Consider the following 17081-nt stretch of genomic DNA (forward strand, 5'->3'; position numbering starts at 1 on the left):
TGTGTGTGTCCACTGTGTGAATGTGCAATATTTTTTTCCACTAGCATTTGTGTTTTGCTGTTTAGTTTACAACTCAAACATGGAGCTACAAAAAAGTGCATGAAAAAAGCAGGAGCAGGAGTGTGAGGCGATGGAAAGGTGGGGTGCTATGAGGGAGTGAGGCATAAAAGGGGTCACCATTTGCATGTACAATGTTTCCATGAAAGAAAAAATATATAAATGCGGAAAAAAAAACTGCCAGGTCCTCCAGAGAAATCAGAGCAGTTATACAATATAGAAATACTGACATGGTTCGTACCGTAGAGGTCCTGAGTTCGTCTCTAGAGTTTAGGCAGTTGAAAAGACTATTATCGACTTGCACATCCACACACACCAAAAGACGCTGGAGAGCATCAGCACTCAGCAATATAACTACGCAACTCTCTTTCCTTTCTACCTCTACTTTCTGCTTTTCTTTCTCCTGACCTTTACTTTTCCATAATATGACACTGATATTTTTTTTATTTATTCAGAGCAAACGGACCTAAAATGTTGTGTTTAAGCGACTTGTAGTAGTGCGTGGAGACAGTTAATGTTCTCCACACACTAACGTCGTGTGTCGTATCTAATAAACCAAAGTCAAAGTAACACAATAATTACAATATATAAGTGTGCCCTAAAACCATGAGCAAAAAAAAAAAAAGATGCCTAACTTTATGCGTCTCCAAGAAACTCTCGAAATACACAAATAAACGTTTAATACTTTATTTATTTATTTTTACGTCGCGGCCTATTGCGCCGGTAGGCTTCTTCCCGGTGGGGCCTAATGGTTTGCTCAGCCCGTTCTGGCGCAGGCGAGTGTTTATAGTGGCGCCATCTAGTTAGTTGTCACACGGTCAACTGCAGTTTCGAAATTCTGACGCGAAACCAACGAAACATTTCCACGGATGGCGTCAGCAGACTAATAAGTTGTCAAAGGTCGTTGCATCCCATATACATGGCGAAACGCCCTCTTGTACAACATTTCACACAGGCAAAGTTTAGTTTCACACGAATCCAGACTTGTCTTGCTTGTGGTGCGTTATTTTTTCGTGTTCCTTCCTTGCAGGGACATCCGAAGGTTCCGCTTCTTATCTCCCTTATATATTTCTATCACCGTAACTTTCAGTAATGTGTGATTCAGAGAGTTGTTGTTAGGGGTAGAGTTAGTATCTTCGACCTTTAAGAGGCAATATACGCTGCCCAAAATAGCGCAGTTTGGTTGACACATGATGCAGAATTCAATTAAGCCCACACAAATGAATTTAAAAAAAATAAGTCCACTAATTAATAAACTAAGTTAACTCAACATAACACGAAATGTGGGTCAGGCACGTGGGAAGGCTATGATCCTGGCTGCTCTGCTTGGCACATGACCTGGCACTTCGCCGCAGCAGCACGGGGGTCGGGGGCACCAGTCACAGCATCGTTAATCACACGCCTCGCTGCCGTCACGTTGCAACTCGGGTGGGCGTGGCTGGTGCCCCTATCCTTGGCTGCTTCCTCTTCCGTTATATCGGTAATGTTTCCGAGTGAACGTTTACTTTATTTTCTCCATTTTATCTTTATTACTTATTATTATTATTATTAAACTGTTACTGGTATTATGAATGTTGCTGCTATTATTATCATTATTATTATTATTGTTTTATTATTATTATTATATGTAGTGGTAGTAGCAAAATTAGTAGTACCTAATAGTAGTAGTAGTAGTAGCATTAGTATTAATAGTAATAGTAGTAGAAGTAGTACTAGTAGTAAAAACTGTAGTTGTAGTAATGTTGGTAGTTATAGTGGTGGTATACATTAGTATCAATGCTGTTGTAGCACTCTTTTCTTCCCGAGCACAGGCGGGTCACTAGGTGATTACGATAACTCGGCCACATCCGATAACGTCTTGGCGTCAACACGCGCCGCAGTCTACCCGAGGCCTCTGTGGGCCCTGCATGAGCCCCGCTGAGCTCCGATGGCGTCACGAAGAGGCTGTCTGAGGCTTCTTCTGGTGGCCTGTCTCGCCCTGCAGGTCGCGGCTTACGTGGTGGAAACAGGCGACACCGGCCTGGCCAGAGACACGGCGAGTGTGCAAGACGAGGCGTCGAGAGGGACAAAAGGCAACTCACAGCTAACTTCGCCAGTGAACGTCAGCCCTCCGGGGTGCGCCCTGCCCCCGGGGGCGGCGGCGAGAATCCAGTCTTACCAGTCGGTAGTAGATACCATAATTGACTACGTGACGACAGGTGACTTCAAGGGGCTGGTGTACAGGAACCTGGCGGAGATGATCGACGCCTTCGGTCCGAGAATGGTAAGAAGACAATGTTAGTATGTGCGAGTCAGGGAATAAAATGGTTCCGGTATTGTCTTTCTTGCTTCCCTATGATAGGATTTTCAGTATAAACTAAACGAATTGAGTCACCAAGGAGTTTTGGTCTGGCAGAATTTTTTGAGAACACCCTTGTAACGTCAACACTTTCTGTGTCGGGACAGACTTCTCCAGGACAGACTATAGCAAATATGGTTTACATTTGTATTTAATAGAAGAGCACAACAGGCAGGCTGTATGAAATGAGCCCAGCAAGTAGTCACTGTTCATGCAGTTGTCTTCATGGCGTGAAATGGCCGTCCCTGCTGGTTCACGGCGGAACATGCTCACCTTAGCGCCTCCAAAACCAAAATGATCGGTCCTAAAAGTCAACCCGGAAAACACACAACATTTAGGTCTGTTCTTCCCTACACTCAAACACTAGTTTCTGTGAATTATCTTATTCCATCTCAAAATTACATGAATTGCCTTTTATTTTTGCTAAGTCTAATAAAGCTTTTCACTTCCAGAAATTTTTTTTTATGCCCCCAGTTTCTCGCCCACAGACAGGGACGCCAGAGCTGGAGGCGGCCATTGACTGGATAATTGACAAGTCCCGCGGCGAGGCCCTGGACCACGTGTCCGCCGAGAGCCTTCTTGTGCCTCGATGGCACAGGTGAGCAAGTCGGATTTCCCCTTTGAATGAACATTGTACAGTGGCGTAAATTATCCTGCATACACACACACACTCACTGTTTGCCATTCTTTTTTGACAGGAGCAATGAGTCCGCCTGGATGCTGCAGCCGCGCGTGAAACAGCTCAACATGATGGGTCTCGGCGGCTCGGTGAGCACGCCTCCCGAAGGTATCGAGGCCCCCGTGCTGGTGGTGAAGAGTTTCGAGGAGCTGAGGATGCAGAGCGCCAAAGTGGGTGAAGGTGTGGTGGTGGTGGTGGTGATAGTGTAGTAGAGGGGTGATGTAGATTAAGCAGCATACGAGTGATTCCTGGGGACATATGGTAGGTGATTTTTTTTTACAGGTCAGAATCGGAGTTAATGGTCATTTCAAGAGGGTCAAGGGTAATCGAGAACAAAGCTCTTGTCTCAGCTGCTCCTCCTCCACACAGGCTACTGGCAGAATAGTAGTGTTCAACTCTCCATGGGTCAACTACTTCGATGCCGTCAAGTACAGAAAACATGGAGCGTCGCAGGCGGTCAAGTACGGGGCTGTGGGGGCGCTTGTCAAGTCAATAACGCCCTTCTCCATCGATAGCCCCCACACGGGCCAGCAGCAGTACGACACTGAGGCCAAGATCCCAGTGGCGTGCATCACCGTTGAGGACGCCAGCATGATGCAGAGGATGCAGGACAAAGGTACAGTACTGTTGCTCCCCGGTGGATGTGAACCTTATGATGCTGTTTCAGCTTGAGGTTTGTCAAAAGAATCAAGAGATGACTTTCACATCGTGAATGAACCTAAACAACCAATTCTTCATTATATGAAAAATAACTAAAACACAATTAGAACATCGTGACAATGGAGAACAAGTTTTCACTCATTTCATAAAATTCATCAACCTGAGTGACCTCAATCATAAATTAGCTACAGATGACTTGAGATGCCTATAGCTACCCCCTTAAGACGGGCACCATTGTTCATGCCGGACCAGTACACGTTGTACCCTCCACTTCTGATCTAGACCCAGTCAGGTCTCCTCGTCTCAGAGGGTCCCTCTATCTCCACCTTCAGCCTTCTGAGCTCATTCGTTAGTTAAGTCAGTCGGTGATCCTCCAAGAAGCTCATGGAGCCCGCACGTAGAGCCCTCCGAAGGTTAATACCGGTCCTGGTCCTGCGGGAGGGCGCCGCATCTGAATCATCCCCGAAAATATAAAGAGGGGCTAGTGGGACCTTCCCCCCGTCGAGATGCAGGGGTCCTTGTTCTTGGCGGAGTTAATAAACAACCCATTGTTCCCCAGGTCAAATGATCACGGTAAAGCTGAAGATGCACGCCAAGACGTCCAAGAACACCACCTCGCGGAACACCGTGCTGGAGCTTCGGGGAACACAGAAACCCAACGAGACAGTGCTGGTGTCCGCCCACATCGACGCCTGGGACGTGGGCGAGGGAGCCATGGACGACGGAGGTGAGAGTGAGGGTGTAGTTAAGCCTCTGGACAGTGCTAGAAATTAGTGCCTCCCACCGTCTAGTATTTGTGAAGAAATTACCTTTTTTTTTTGTGACCAATATTTCAAAGAATATCACTATAGCCTGACAACCCTCCTTGCTAACTCTCCTCTCCTTCATCCGCGTCACCCCAACAGGCGGCGTCATGGTATCATGGGCGGCGCCGGTGGTGCTGCGGAGGCTGGGGCTGAGGCCGCGGCGCACTGTGAGGACCGTGCTGTGGACCGCCGAGGAACAGGGACGCATCGGCTCGACTGTATGAACGTCTGGCTGGTTGGGTTTCTGATTCTCTTGAGAGGCGTTGGGTTTGGGGAGGCTTATGTTGTTGGTGTGGGCTACTTTCTGGGATGTGACTGTTGCTGTACGCTTGTCTGTTAGTGGAGATCTGTATTTCAAACTGATTGCCTGTCTCGTCGCCTGGCTAAAATTACCTCACGCATATAACAGAATAAGAAACACTGGTGGATATGCAGTCATTCATATAAAGACACAGAATCAGACAAAACTACACACACACACACACACACACACACACACATGCGGGACAAAGTACTCAGCGGGTATGTGTGTAATCAGCATAATCAGTCCACCATATCTGGCAGGTTAAGTAGCGATGACAAAAAGTTCCTTTTTGATGTACCCTGACCTACCTTGACCCACTTCCTGGTGCACCCTCTTCACTCGAGTACGCCTGTCTTACTTTCTGTTCCTCCCTCCATCCCCATTGCCGTGAAATTTACAACCTTTGCATTCCTTTCCACCCTTCGTTTTAGCTATACCATTCTCCCCCCTCCCTCAGGTATACTTTACTTTACTTCCTTTCAATCAACACTACCATTCACTCATATATTACTGTCTTACGCTCTTTCTGCCATACTCTTTACTTCACTGTATATTCAAACCACCCTTCACTCAGATATTCGTCTTTCTTTGTGTCCTTTTATACACGTCTGCCTCTTTTCATTTCCTGCTCGCAATGAGCGACTGATAGTGCCGCCTTCCTCGCTCAAACGTATTACTTCCCCTTCTTCTCACTGTTATCCTTCCTTTCTTCTCATTGTCAAGGCGACCCTAGTCTTTCCGTTCCCCCTTTTAGATGTACAGCTTTTCCATTAACACTTGTATCTTCTTGATGTCCAGTTTTTCAGGCTATATATACTAGCATCGTACAGCTTCGAATTTTCATCCTCCATGAATACCTGATCTGGTTCTTATAGTATCGTTATATGATAAACTGGAGTCCGTATTTTTAAGTGGCTCCCCATTTGCTGGTCTAAATGTCACACTTTTCTCCATCTTAGTCCTGTTGAGTAGAAATGCCCTTGGGTCATCTATAGCTTGCCGTAAGCCTATCTTCGTAGCTTTAGTTTGTATTCGTGTATTATTTTCACGTGTCCTAATTTATGTACCAATATCTAAGATTTGCCTCTCTCTTTATCGTCTAATAACTGTTCATTTTTCTTTGTTAATTAATAGCGCCTGCCACATCGGTTGTCATCATATGATCTGGCTAGCCTGTATGGATTATGGAGTGTTATGGAGTCTTGCGATAAAACAGATACATTTAACTTACCCACTATCAGAGCACTACCCCAACCTCCCACCTTTTTTCCCTTTTACTTCACTTATTCTCTTTCCCCTTATGAAAATCACAAATCCCCTTCTACCTTTCAGTTCAAAGAGACTGAGATTTTCTTACCAAACACTTTAGGTAACCCTTGCCACCTTCCTGTTCTCTCCAACACATGCCATGCCAGCATTACACACGTCTATGCCTTCCTACAGGACTACTTCCAACGACACAAACACGACCATCACAACTTCCAGTTGATACTCGAGTCGGACTCTGGCACCTTCACGCCTCAGGGGATCTCCTTCTCCGGCACCCCCGAAGCCACCTGCTTGCTGAGGGAGGTGCTGAGGCTACTCCACCGCATCAACGCCACACAGGTACTGTGTTCACCAAGGGAGGCTTGTTGTGCTTTAATGTGATGACACTCATGCACTCTCTCTTCTGTTTTCGTTTCTACACTAACTTCGAATACGGTATGTTTTGTCAATAGTTTTCTGTGTAATACCATTCGCTACATTAATTCATTAACGATTTTTTATCTTAAAAAAGTTAAATATTGCCAACTCTTAACGTGTGACGTTTCTAAATTTCTGCATCGCCTAGCTGTCAAAGTTTCAAGTGTACTTCCTTTACTGTATACTTCAAGATGAGTATGAAGACTTTCAAACACATCACTTCTCTAAAACGCAAGATGCTTTGATGTATGCTTAATGGAATCACATGTCTATGCAGTTACTCTCAGCAAAAATACTCTTTTCTTCATCATATTCAGCCTCTCGCCTCCCCTCGCAATCACTTCACTATAGCATTTAATCCCTTTCATCAGCGAAAGCGTCCCACCAATCACCTAGACCTCCACACATTTTGGATCAACTCCCTCTGGACTTCGTTAGTTTTTTGACAACGTTGATTCATAAGCTTCCCCGTCAACAGGCAACCACAGCCCCAGAGCAGGTGTGTTGGCGTCAGGCTTTTTGTCAGGAAACTGTTGGTGGAGAAAGTAACAATACATTTGAAGACACAATGCAGGCGAGGTGCTCATAACTGTTACCATCTATCGCCGCGCCCTCGAAGCACGTTACTCATTACGAAACACAAATTGTATATTGCCACGTGCACCAGGACGATGACTCTGGCGTGATTCAGATCATTTGCCGGAAAAACAGTCCAGGGAGACGTTAAAATAGCGTAAACTATGAAAGGTCACGATGAAACAATTTTCGTGCCAGTTTTCAATGAAAAATCATGTGATGACGTGTTCAGGCAGACCTAAGCCCTTCTCCCTTCCCTTCCCCAAGGTGACGAGTCCTATGAAGGGCGGCCCCGACATAAAGGTGTGGCAGCAGCTGGGCGTTCCGACAGGTGAGGCAACAACTCAGGCGGTGCATGGAGCTCCACCTGTCATGACCTGCCATCATTCTTGACACATTTAGTGAAGATTTTGAGTCAACCATATTTTCTATCACTTGCAAATTCATATTTTGAATAATCCAATCAACATTAACGAACACACTGCTCTCCATGAATATCTTACGGAAACAACTGCTTCCACCCGGCGCCGCGGTGACCCCTTTCCTCTCCGCCAGGCGGCCTTCTTAACGACAACGAACGATACTTTTGGTACCACCACTCCCACGGCGACACCCTCACAGTGCTGGACCCCGACGCCCTGGACCGCTGCCTCGCCCTCTGGACCTCCGTCACCTACGTCATGGCGGACATGGAGGATCGGCTCCCCCACGGTTGTTGTTGTTAAAGATTTACCCCTAGTATCACTAGGGGAACGGGCCCTTGTCCGAAGACGGCCCGTTAGAGAAAAAAATCCTCCTCCTCGGGGAGCAGGGGGCTACGGCTAATGGGCCCGGCGGTAGGTAGGCCGCCGACAAACCGACTATTATCGATCGGCGAAATAGCCGACCGAGTCGGTCTGTCGACGAGGTCTGGCGTGTCTCTGCCCCCCCACGGTATAGTGTAGAATATAGATGTCAGCCAGGACATCACCTGGAGATAGACAGAAACAGCAGCAGCAACAGCCTGCAGCCCCGCGCAGTGACGGCCTAGCTCTCTCTGACAAGTCCCTGCCCATCGCTGGTGCTGCAAGTGTCTTGGAAGCTTTACGCCAAGAATGCATACCTATTTAATCTGTGTCGTAGAGAGAAGTGTTTGCCTAGGAATAACGAATCCCCCAGCCACCAGACACTGGCTCCGCATCCAGCCAACGGGAATCACGTAAAGGAAGGACTTCGTTTCAACTTTTGTGATCTATATAAAAAGTGCCATTTTTTTTTACTAATAATTAAAAAAAGAATATAACTTGTTTTCAAAATAACCAACAATAAAGTGATGCCTGCACTGTTTCTGTTACTGGACGAACATGTAACGTCAACCATGACAGATAACCTACAGATGCAGGGCTCCAAAACTACTGTTAGGAGTACATACACCAGGTTTATATCTACATCATATTTGCTTCTTAGTTCTGATGCAGTTCTGGGGTGGACTTAACATTTGGAACAGTGTCTCCGCCAAACACCACCTCAACCACCACAGAAAACGACCTCCTACAGATTTTAGAGGTAACTTCATCATCAAATATCGCAGTTTATCATTATATACTCTATTATTAATTATTATTACCATTAGTTTTATCATCATTAAACAGTGCAAAGAGTTCAAGAAATTTAGAGTGGCTTTTATTTAATCCAACCTTTTCCTGTCTTTCCTCTTTTCCTTCTTTACCTCCACACGGTCTTAATTCACACTTTACACTTAGCCTGATTGCACTTTATCTGTTATTTAATGTGTCAATTTGTTAACTACTGCCTTGGCGATGGTTTTGAATTACTCATTACTTAAGCAGAAAATACACGGGGCTTAGAAAACACCAAACATCTACAGTGGAACCTTTCCCGTTCTAAGCTACATCCAGCCCCTACTTCCCCGTGCAGGGCCACCCCACCACCATCATGCCTACACACCCACGCCAACACAAATTGCGTCGAAATAGCTTCCATCGGGGCCCACTTTACGCCGTGATACCCTTCAGCCGCCGCCTGCCTCACTATCACTGCCCAGCCCTCCTGCACTCTTTTCTTCTCTGGCCGATTCACGACTTCTGCTTGTTTCTTCAAAATGTTCAAAGCAATTAGTATACAAAGCCACAATTCTACTTTACACTGAAGCTGTTTAAAGCCCAATACTTTCAAATTTTTAAACGACCGATTTCTTCATTTTTTTATATTTATTAGTTTAAATACCAATCATGCTCATTTGATTACACCGCCATTGCCATCAACGACCATCAATAGCAATCAGTTCCACATGACGGCTAAGCTTCCATAACTCTCTCTCTCTCTCTCTCTCTCTCTCTCTCTGATCGCAGGAAAACACACACAATCGCCTCATTAACCCTCCGGCCGCCTCATTAGGCATCACACCCGGGTGGAATGACCGCTGATTTACCACGCGAGTGAGATACATACGCCTTTTTACGTGACTCACCGACCCCATATTTCTCTGTCTCTTTCCAGTTCGCTTTCAAGTTTTCTCTGCGTTCATGACTCCATATTTTACTTGTCCTTCCTCCTTGCCACCATTTTTTTCACTTTCTCCAATTCTTTTGACATATTTTTTCTTTGTGTCAATATGTTTAACTTCGAAGTGTGTGTGACTGTGTGTGACTGTGTGTGTGTGTGTGTGTTTATTTTCACATTAATGGGAAGGAAAACTTATGAAAAACAATGACAATGGAACCTACGTAATAATTATTAGCTCCGCACATTACAAAAGAACAAAATAAATGACGAGTGTGGAAGGAATAAAGAAAAAGAAGTTGAAAGAAGGAGGAAATGAGGAGACTGGACAAAAGGACCTTATTCATTTATGCTCTCTCTCTCTCTCTCTCTCTCTCTCTCTCTCTCTCTCTCTCTCTTTCAGGCAAGGAAAAAAGGCTCTGGTATAAGGAATTGACACCTAATTAACAACAAAATTCGTGCAAGGAATCCAGAACAGCAGATAATGGCAATAATTCAGCTATAAATGAGAGAGAGAGAGAGAGAGAGAGAGAGAGAGAGAGAGAGATCCAGCCACACGTGCTCTCGCACTTCTCCGTAAACATCCAGTAAACATCAGCGTGGCCCCTTGTCGACCTGCGCTTGGCTAATAATGTAACTTGGGAGCAACGGCGTCACTAACGAAGGAATGCGGGGGAGAGGCGTCTATATAATCAAACCTGAGCTTCCTCCTCGTCCTCCTCCTTCTTGAGTTATTCCAGTATTACTTTTTTTTTATATAATCAGAGGTGAGGTGAATCGATTTCCCTTAGGTATAACAATCTCTCTCTCTCTCTCTCTCTCTCTCTCTCTCTCTCTCTCTCTCTCTCTCTCTCTCTCTCTCTCTCTCTCTCTCTCTCTCTCTCTCAACTTAGCAGGCCCGGCCACCCTCTCTCTACCGTCTCCTCCCCGACGAGTTATCGCCTTATCAAGTCCAGCCAGTTCCCCTCCCTCAATCCCTTTTCCAATTTCCCTTCATCCTTAGCTCAGTCCATGTCCCTCTCCCTGTCCCCTTGCACCTAACACCTCGATCTCTCACTCGCCCGCCCCGTACTACACCTCACGTACAACAGCGACTTTATCTAAATTGTATTTCAGGAAGAGTAACAACAAGGGGGTTCAGTGACCTTCCTTTCGTTTTCTTTTCTGTTTCCTCTCTCTCTCTCTCTCTCTCTCTCTCTCTCTCTCTCTCTCTCTCTCTCTCTCACAAAGACGTAGAAGTGATCCTATTTCCTCTCATCTTTATTGCTTAAGAGTGATTTCTTACTTAACGTTTGACCCAATATAACGAAATGGAATTAAAGGCGAGAGAAGGGTGGGGAGAAACGGGGGAAGGATAGAGATCAAAGGATGGTAAGATGTAGGGAGGAAAGGAGGGAGAGATGGGATGCGAGTGGTAGTGATGAAAGGGACACAGACGAAGAGAAGTGGAAATCAGAGAAAACGGAAAGGGACGAGGAAAAATTACAAGGCATGTATGTAAGGAAGATCAAAGGAGGGCGTGGCGTTAATACGGGATGGAAAGAGACATGAGAGAGAGAGAGAGAGAGAGAGAGAGAGAGAGAGAGAGAGAGAGAGAGAGAGAGAGAGAGAGAGAGAGAGAGAGAATGAAATGAAAGGGAGGTGAAGCGAACAGATGATAGGGATGGAATATTGGTTGAGAAGAAAAGGGGAAATCTTGTGTCTGGGGTGAGTTCCGTTCGGATGTAGCCTGCAGATTACATCGTGATTACGTCTGCAGCATCAGCCTTGCCGTTGCTGACACGTGGGGGCCGTAGCCACACCTGTGTAGGAATTCATCAGGTGTTGCAATCAACGCTTCTGACTTTGGAGGGAGACCGAACATTTTTCGGCCCTTTTCTCTTTTTCTTTTACCTGTTTTATACGTTCGCATTTTCTTTCGACTCTGGTAAGAATTTTTATTTTTATTAGGATTTTATTTTGTTACACTGGAATATTTCCTAGAGACTGTATTCAGTAAAAAAAACGTATTGCAATTCTTATTATTTTTTTCTACATCTGCTCCTATTAATGCGAATCCATGTAGAGCTCTGCAGCGAGACTCCCACACATAAACAAGAGCTAACGGTCTTCTGCCAAGTGTTTCTCTTTGTAAGAACTTTTGATAATGTCACTCGATGGCTGCTTCCCTTTCAGCGGTACACGTCAATACGTGTAAGCATCCATGTATACACCACTGGTACACAGGGCCTCTCAATGATTCGTTACCGTCGCCAGGCGCTCACCACCGCGGCGCACTGGTCGCGTTCCATCTCTCTCGTGGACCAGGCACAGCAACAAGCACTGGCGAAAATATTAAGAGAGTTTTCGCCAAAGCAATCTTTGCAGTATGAACGGCAAGGAGTATGTCGAAGCGAAACAAATCAGAGCAGCAATAACTCCATTAAATCTGAGAATCTCAAGCTCTGCCTCGCTTCCGTTCCCCCAGGGACGAGGGAATCAAACTAACGTCTCATCTCCGGAATGTGGAAATTCTAGCAGAGCATCATCATAGGAATGGCGAGAACTAAAGTAAGATCTCGCTCCTGGGACGGTCGGAATTCGGCCAGATTGTGAGATTAGGGGCGGACGCGATGAGATTGGACGTCTGGGGAGTGAGGTAGACCGAGGGAAGTTTGAGGAGAGGCTGTGGGGAGGCGGGGGGAGGTAATGGCTGAGATTATGGGGAAGAGTGAAGCGGGTTATGGAGCGTGAAGGAGGGAAGTGGGTGGCGCGGCAGACCCAAAGCCACACATCAGGCTTATGTGTGGTCTGCGTAGTAACGGCCTGAAAAGAAAAAAAAAATGAGGCGAAGTAGGTGTTTGTGTAGGCATTTTCATTATTTTCCCTAGGTTTAATGGTAAAGCTGAAGTGTTCCTTGTTCCGACTTTTCCAATGTGTAAAGTTTTCCTCAAGACAACCATCCAATTCTGCCGAGGAAGGATTTAAGAGTGGAATAAATTCTCCCAAGTCTCTCTCTCTCTCTCTCTCTCTCTCTCTCTCTCTCTCTCTCTCTCTCGTGCTATCTCGCTTTACCACGGGCGTTTTGGGCTTTTCGGACCGTTTCAAAGACTGACGGATACGCCGGGCTAATAATTCCTATATGTTTGGTGAATGAGAGACTACGAAGTTGAGTTGCTTGCTTTATGCTCATCCTCCTCCTCGCTCTCCTTTATCCCCCTCCGCTTGAAACTATCTTCTTCCTATTATTACTACTATTACTACTTCCACTACCTCTAACACTTTTTTTCTACTCCCATTCCTCTTCTTCCATCTCTTTCTTCTCCTTTTCTCTTCTCCTCCATCTCCTCTTACTAAGTTTTCCTCCTTCCTCATCTTCAGTAACTTCTCCATTGCTCCTCTCGTATTTTTCTTTTTCTCTCCTTCTCCTCCGATTCTTCAGTTTCCATTTTCCTTCACCATCCTTCTTCTTTCTTCTATTCCTTCCATTCTCCTTGATTTTTAAGATATATTTTAATCTCATTCATTCTTCTTTTTCTTCCACTAAACAGCTCTTTCTTTCATTCATTATCATAAATTCTTCGTCTCTACTACTACTTCTACTACCACTGCGATTACTACTACTACTACGACTACTGCGATCACTACCACTACTACAGCCCCCACTTCTCTTTCTGCTTCCCTCGTCCCTCTTTTCCCACTCCCCCACATCCTCATCTCTCTTCCTCTCCCACTCAGACTGGCGAGCCATTCATCTCTCTCCGAAATGCACAGGAGACCAACACCACCAACTCCACACCACCACCACCACCACCACCATGATGCACACCTCTCCACTGCCGACCATACGTTTAACTCAATTTTCATATTCTCCCCACCCCAAAAATGGTAAGGCATGAGTGAACAAATAAATAAACAATGCACGAATGAATAAGCAAATAAGGTACTAAATGAATGAATAACAAGCAACAAAAAACAGAGAAAAAAGAGTAAGGTTTCCCGTAACTCTGACCACACAAAAATCTCGCTTTAGTTCATTGCAACGAACGAGTTAAAGGAGAAAAATTATTGAACTGACGGGTGAGTGTTCGAAGTGGCGGGTGAAAGTGTTCGACTAATGGATCCGAACTGACGAAGAATAAGATAGGACCGACGGGTAACAAGCTTGAATTGACGGGAACAAGATCGAACTGAAGGAGGGTAACTGGGTGGCGATCGCGAATCCAGCGGGTGATGAGACCAGACACTTATTCGAGGAGGTAAACAAGTGATAAGGAATGTGAGTAAAGGGGAAGGGACTGGGGAAGAGGAAGGAAAAGGAAGGAAAGAAAAGGGAAACGTATGTAAGGGGAGGGTATAAGGGGACAGAAACAAGGGGAAGGTGAAGAAGGAAAGAAATTAGGGGAGGGAGAACACAAAAGACGAGTGGATTAAGGATAAAAAAGGGGAAACGAGAGAAAAAAAAGGATAGGAATGGGGGAGGGAAGTGAAAAAGGAAGGGAAACAGTGGGATAAGGAAAAAGATAAATGAAGACGAATGTCGGAAGGGGAAGAGGAAAGAAAAAACAGGGAAAAGATAAGGTGAAAATGGAAAATAAGAAGAAAAATAGGAAGAGGTTGAAAAACAAAAATAAAACATGGTGAGGGGAAATGGGAAAGGGATAAGGAAAAAAAGGAAATGTTAATGAAAGAGAAAGGAAAAATAAGAAAAAACGATGAGGTAAAACTACGGTGAGGGGACACGAGAAAGGAGGGAAATGGAGGAAAAAGGGAAAAAAAGAGGAGGAAAGAGAAATAGAAGAAAAAACTTTGGTGAGGGGACGCGAGGAAGAAAGGAAATGGAGGAAAACGGAAGAAGGAGAGGAAAAGGAAGAAGAGTAGGAAAGAGAAGTAGAAAAGAAGTATATATAGAGAGGGACGCGAGAATGGAAAGAAATTAGGAAAAGGGGAAGAAGGGGAGATAAAAGGAAGAGGGAAGAGGAGGAGGAGGAAAGTAGAAGTAGAAAAAAAATATGGTGAGTTGATTCGAGGATGGAAGGAAATGGAGGAAAGGGGAAGAGGGGAAGGAAAGAGAAGAGGAAAGAAAAGTACAAAAAGAAAACTATGGTGAGGGGACGCAAGGGAGGAAGGAAACGTTAGGGGACAGAGGGGGAATGATAAGGGGGAGGCGCTTAATCAAGTTGGCGAGATTATTTGTGAAAGGGAGCTTGAGGAAAGTTTCTTGTCAGAGATAAACATCAGCAATTATAGGATTCTGTGGGAGGTGGTCCTTTGATCCCTTTGAGACTTGTTGACCATCTCTTCGGGGGCCCTGATGCCGGTGGGGGATGGAGGGGGGTTAGGTGCGCGGAGAAACAACGTGTTTGATTTTTTTCCCTTTTTCTCCCCTCTTATCATTTTCTCCCTTATTTTGACTGTTTGACCTCTCTCTCTCTCTCTCTCTCTCTCTCTCTCTCTCTCTCTCTACGGCCATCTCTCTTTTCACCTCCCCAAACACTCGGAGACACACGAGAACATATTTCCTCAACATTTTGGCCCCGTGTCCCCTCGTTCCTCACGCCTCGTTCTCCCACGTCCTCTCTGGCCGCCGCCGCTTTCCCTTGACTTTAATTTACTCTTGGCCATGAGTTATTTTTCTTCTTAGAGCGCGGCTGAAACAATTACAGCATCACATAATTCACCTGCACCGGACGCCTTCATTAGCTTGGGGAAAAACGCTGATTTACTGGTTTATACTATAGCTAACAAGGGCGTTGGTACACGGTCGGGCATGGGAAGCAGGAAGACCCCGAGGAAATACTTCATGTGCATAAAGATTAGGGAAGGTGAAGAAGGAGAAAAAGTAGAGGAGGGAAAGCAGAAAAGACGAGTGGGTAAGGGATGAAGAAGGGGAAACGAGAGAAAAGGGATGGGAATGGGTGGGGTGGGGGGTGAAAATAAAGGAAAGCAGTGGGATAGGTAAATAAGGAGAAATGTCGGAAGGGATGATATATATGAAAAAAAGGGAAAAGATAAAGTGGAAATGGAAAAGAGAAGGAGGAAGAGGAGGAGGTTACGTTACGAAATTCCCACATTATCTCAGACGTTGAACCAAGACTATGGGACGTTTTTTTCCTCCATTTACTGCCTTTCTTATCAAACTAGGCGGCGTCTCACTTTCCCTTAATAGTATGACCAATTCGTCCATGTATTTCTGTCGCGGTCTTCCTCTCTGCCTCCTTTCCCTCTTTTTCCCGGTCAGTTAAGTTTTCCATCTGTTGCTCTCAACGCTTGTTCTACAAAACGAAGCTGTCTCTTTCGGAACAGGGTCATTAATACTCTTGTTGTATAACTGCGTGTTGTATAAAAGGAAAAAAGAAGCCAGACGACAGCGGCGCCTCAAATCGGTGGACATCGACATTGCTGTCTACATAGCCTCGTCCACCAAAGAGCCAGATTTAGATTGGACTTTATCGTATTGTTTATGACGGTAGAAGTTTCCTGAGGTGGTCGGGTTTGGATTCCTCACTGTCTCTGTGTTGAGGATCGAACTCACCAATCAAAACGTAGATAAAATGTGATAGCTACTGAGCAAAACTGGATCTGTTTTGGGACTGACATTAAATATATCAAGATTAAACGAGTTGCAAAAGTTTCTTACAATAACCTCTACTCGGTAAATGATCTTTCTTTCGTTTTAATTACACTTGGTATATGTGTAAACTACACAAGGAAAAAATAACTAGATTTGTTTTCTCGTTAACTATCAAATGTGTGATGTTCGTAGCCAAGCCTATTTTTATCTTTAGTATATAGAGTGACCAAAAACGAATAGAAAAAAAACTTCAGAATTTACGGCATTTATATCGTGAAAATTATGCTCATACTCGAGATCTATGCATCACTGGGAAATGCATCCAAGTGTCATTAGACCACGCAAAGTTAACATTATGGGGAAAGAATACAAACTTTAAACTTAACTTTCATCCTCCTCTGATTTACAACTGAACTCCACAACAACACAGGCGTGACTCAGGGCGCGAGACATTAAAGAAGAAACGGAATAAATCGCCTGAGAAATGAGTGAGAAATAAATAAAAGAATCGCCCAAGACAACACAACAACTTGGAGGAGAAGACCTGAAAAGTTGTGTTCTGATCTGTGTTGTCGCCTCGAGGCAGGGAGTGTTTGGCGCAGCAGGAGAAGAAGGGGTGGGGTGGGGTGGGGGGGTAGGGAGAGAGAGAGAGAGAGAGAGAGAGAGAGAGAGAGAGAGAGAGAGAGAGAGAGAGAGAGAGAGAGACCCACGGAGCGAAACAGAGAAACAGAGACAGAGACAGAGAGAGAGACCGTCCCGAGAACCTCCCAAAACAATAGTGCAGAGGAGCCTTCGACAGATCCTCGGGCTCCAGCATGCAGGCGAAGCAGTTAGTGAGAGAAATATCGGTATATCGGTCCGTCCATTCATTGAGAGGGAGCGCGGCGGGCAGTTTGTTAGAGAGGGAATGGATTGGTGTC

The 17081-nt window shown here is 45.2% G+C and overlaps 2 protein-coding genes across 2 annotated transcripts in view; one reads left to right on the forward strand and one right to left on the reverse strand.

Annotated features, from left to right (window-relative positions):
- Positions 1–17081, reverse strand: part of LOC127004491 (serine/threonine-protein phosphatase alpha-2 isoform-like) — a 99385-nt gene that overhangs the window by 55508 nt on the left and 26796 nt on the right. The gene's annotated exons all lie outside the window — the stretch shown is intronic.
- On the forward strand, positions 1765–7831 carry LOC127004702 (carboxypeptidase Q-like). Its single transcript, XM_050872792.1, has 9 exons — positions 1765–2320; positions 2884–2993; positions 3094–3244; positions 3444–3690; positions 4294–4461; positions 4640–4758; positions 6288–6452; positions 7374–7437; positions 7662–7831. The coding sequence occupies exons 1-9, from the start codon at positions 1985–1987 to the stop codon at positions 7829–7831; spliced, it is 1530 nt and encodes a 509-aa protein (XP_050728749.1). The 5' UTR covers positions 1765–1984.

This window comes from Eriocheir sinensis, chromosome 28 (genome assembly GCF_024679095.1).
Source record: "Eriocheir sinensis breed Jianghai 21 chromosome 28, ASM2467909v1, whole genome shotgun sequence".
NCBI classification, from domain to species: Eukaryota; Metazoa; Arthropoda; class Malacostraca; order Decapoda; family Varunidae; genus Eriocheir; species Eriocheir sinensis.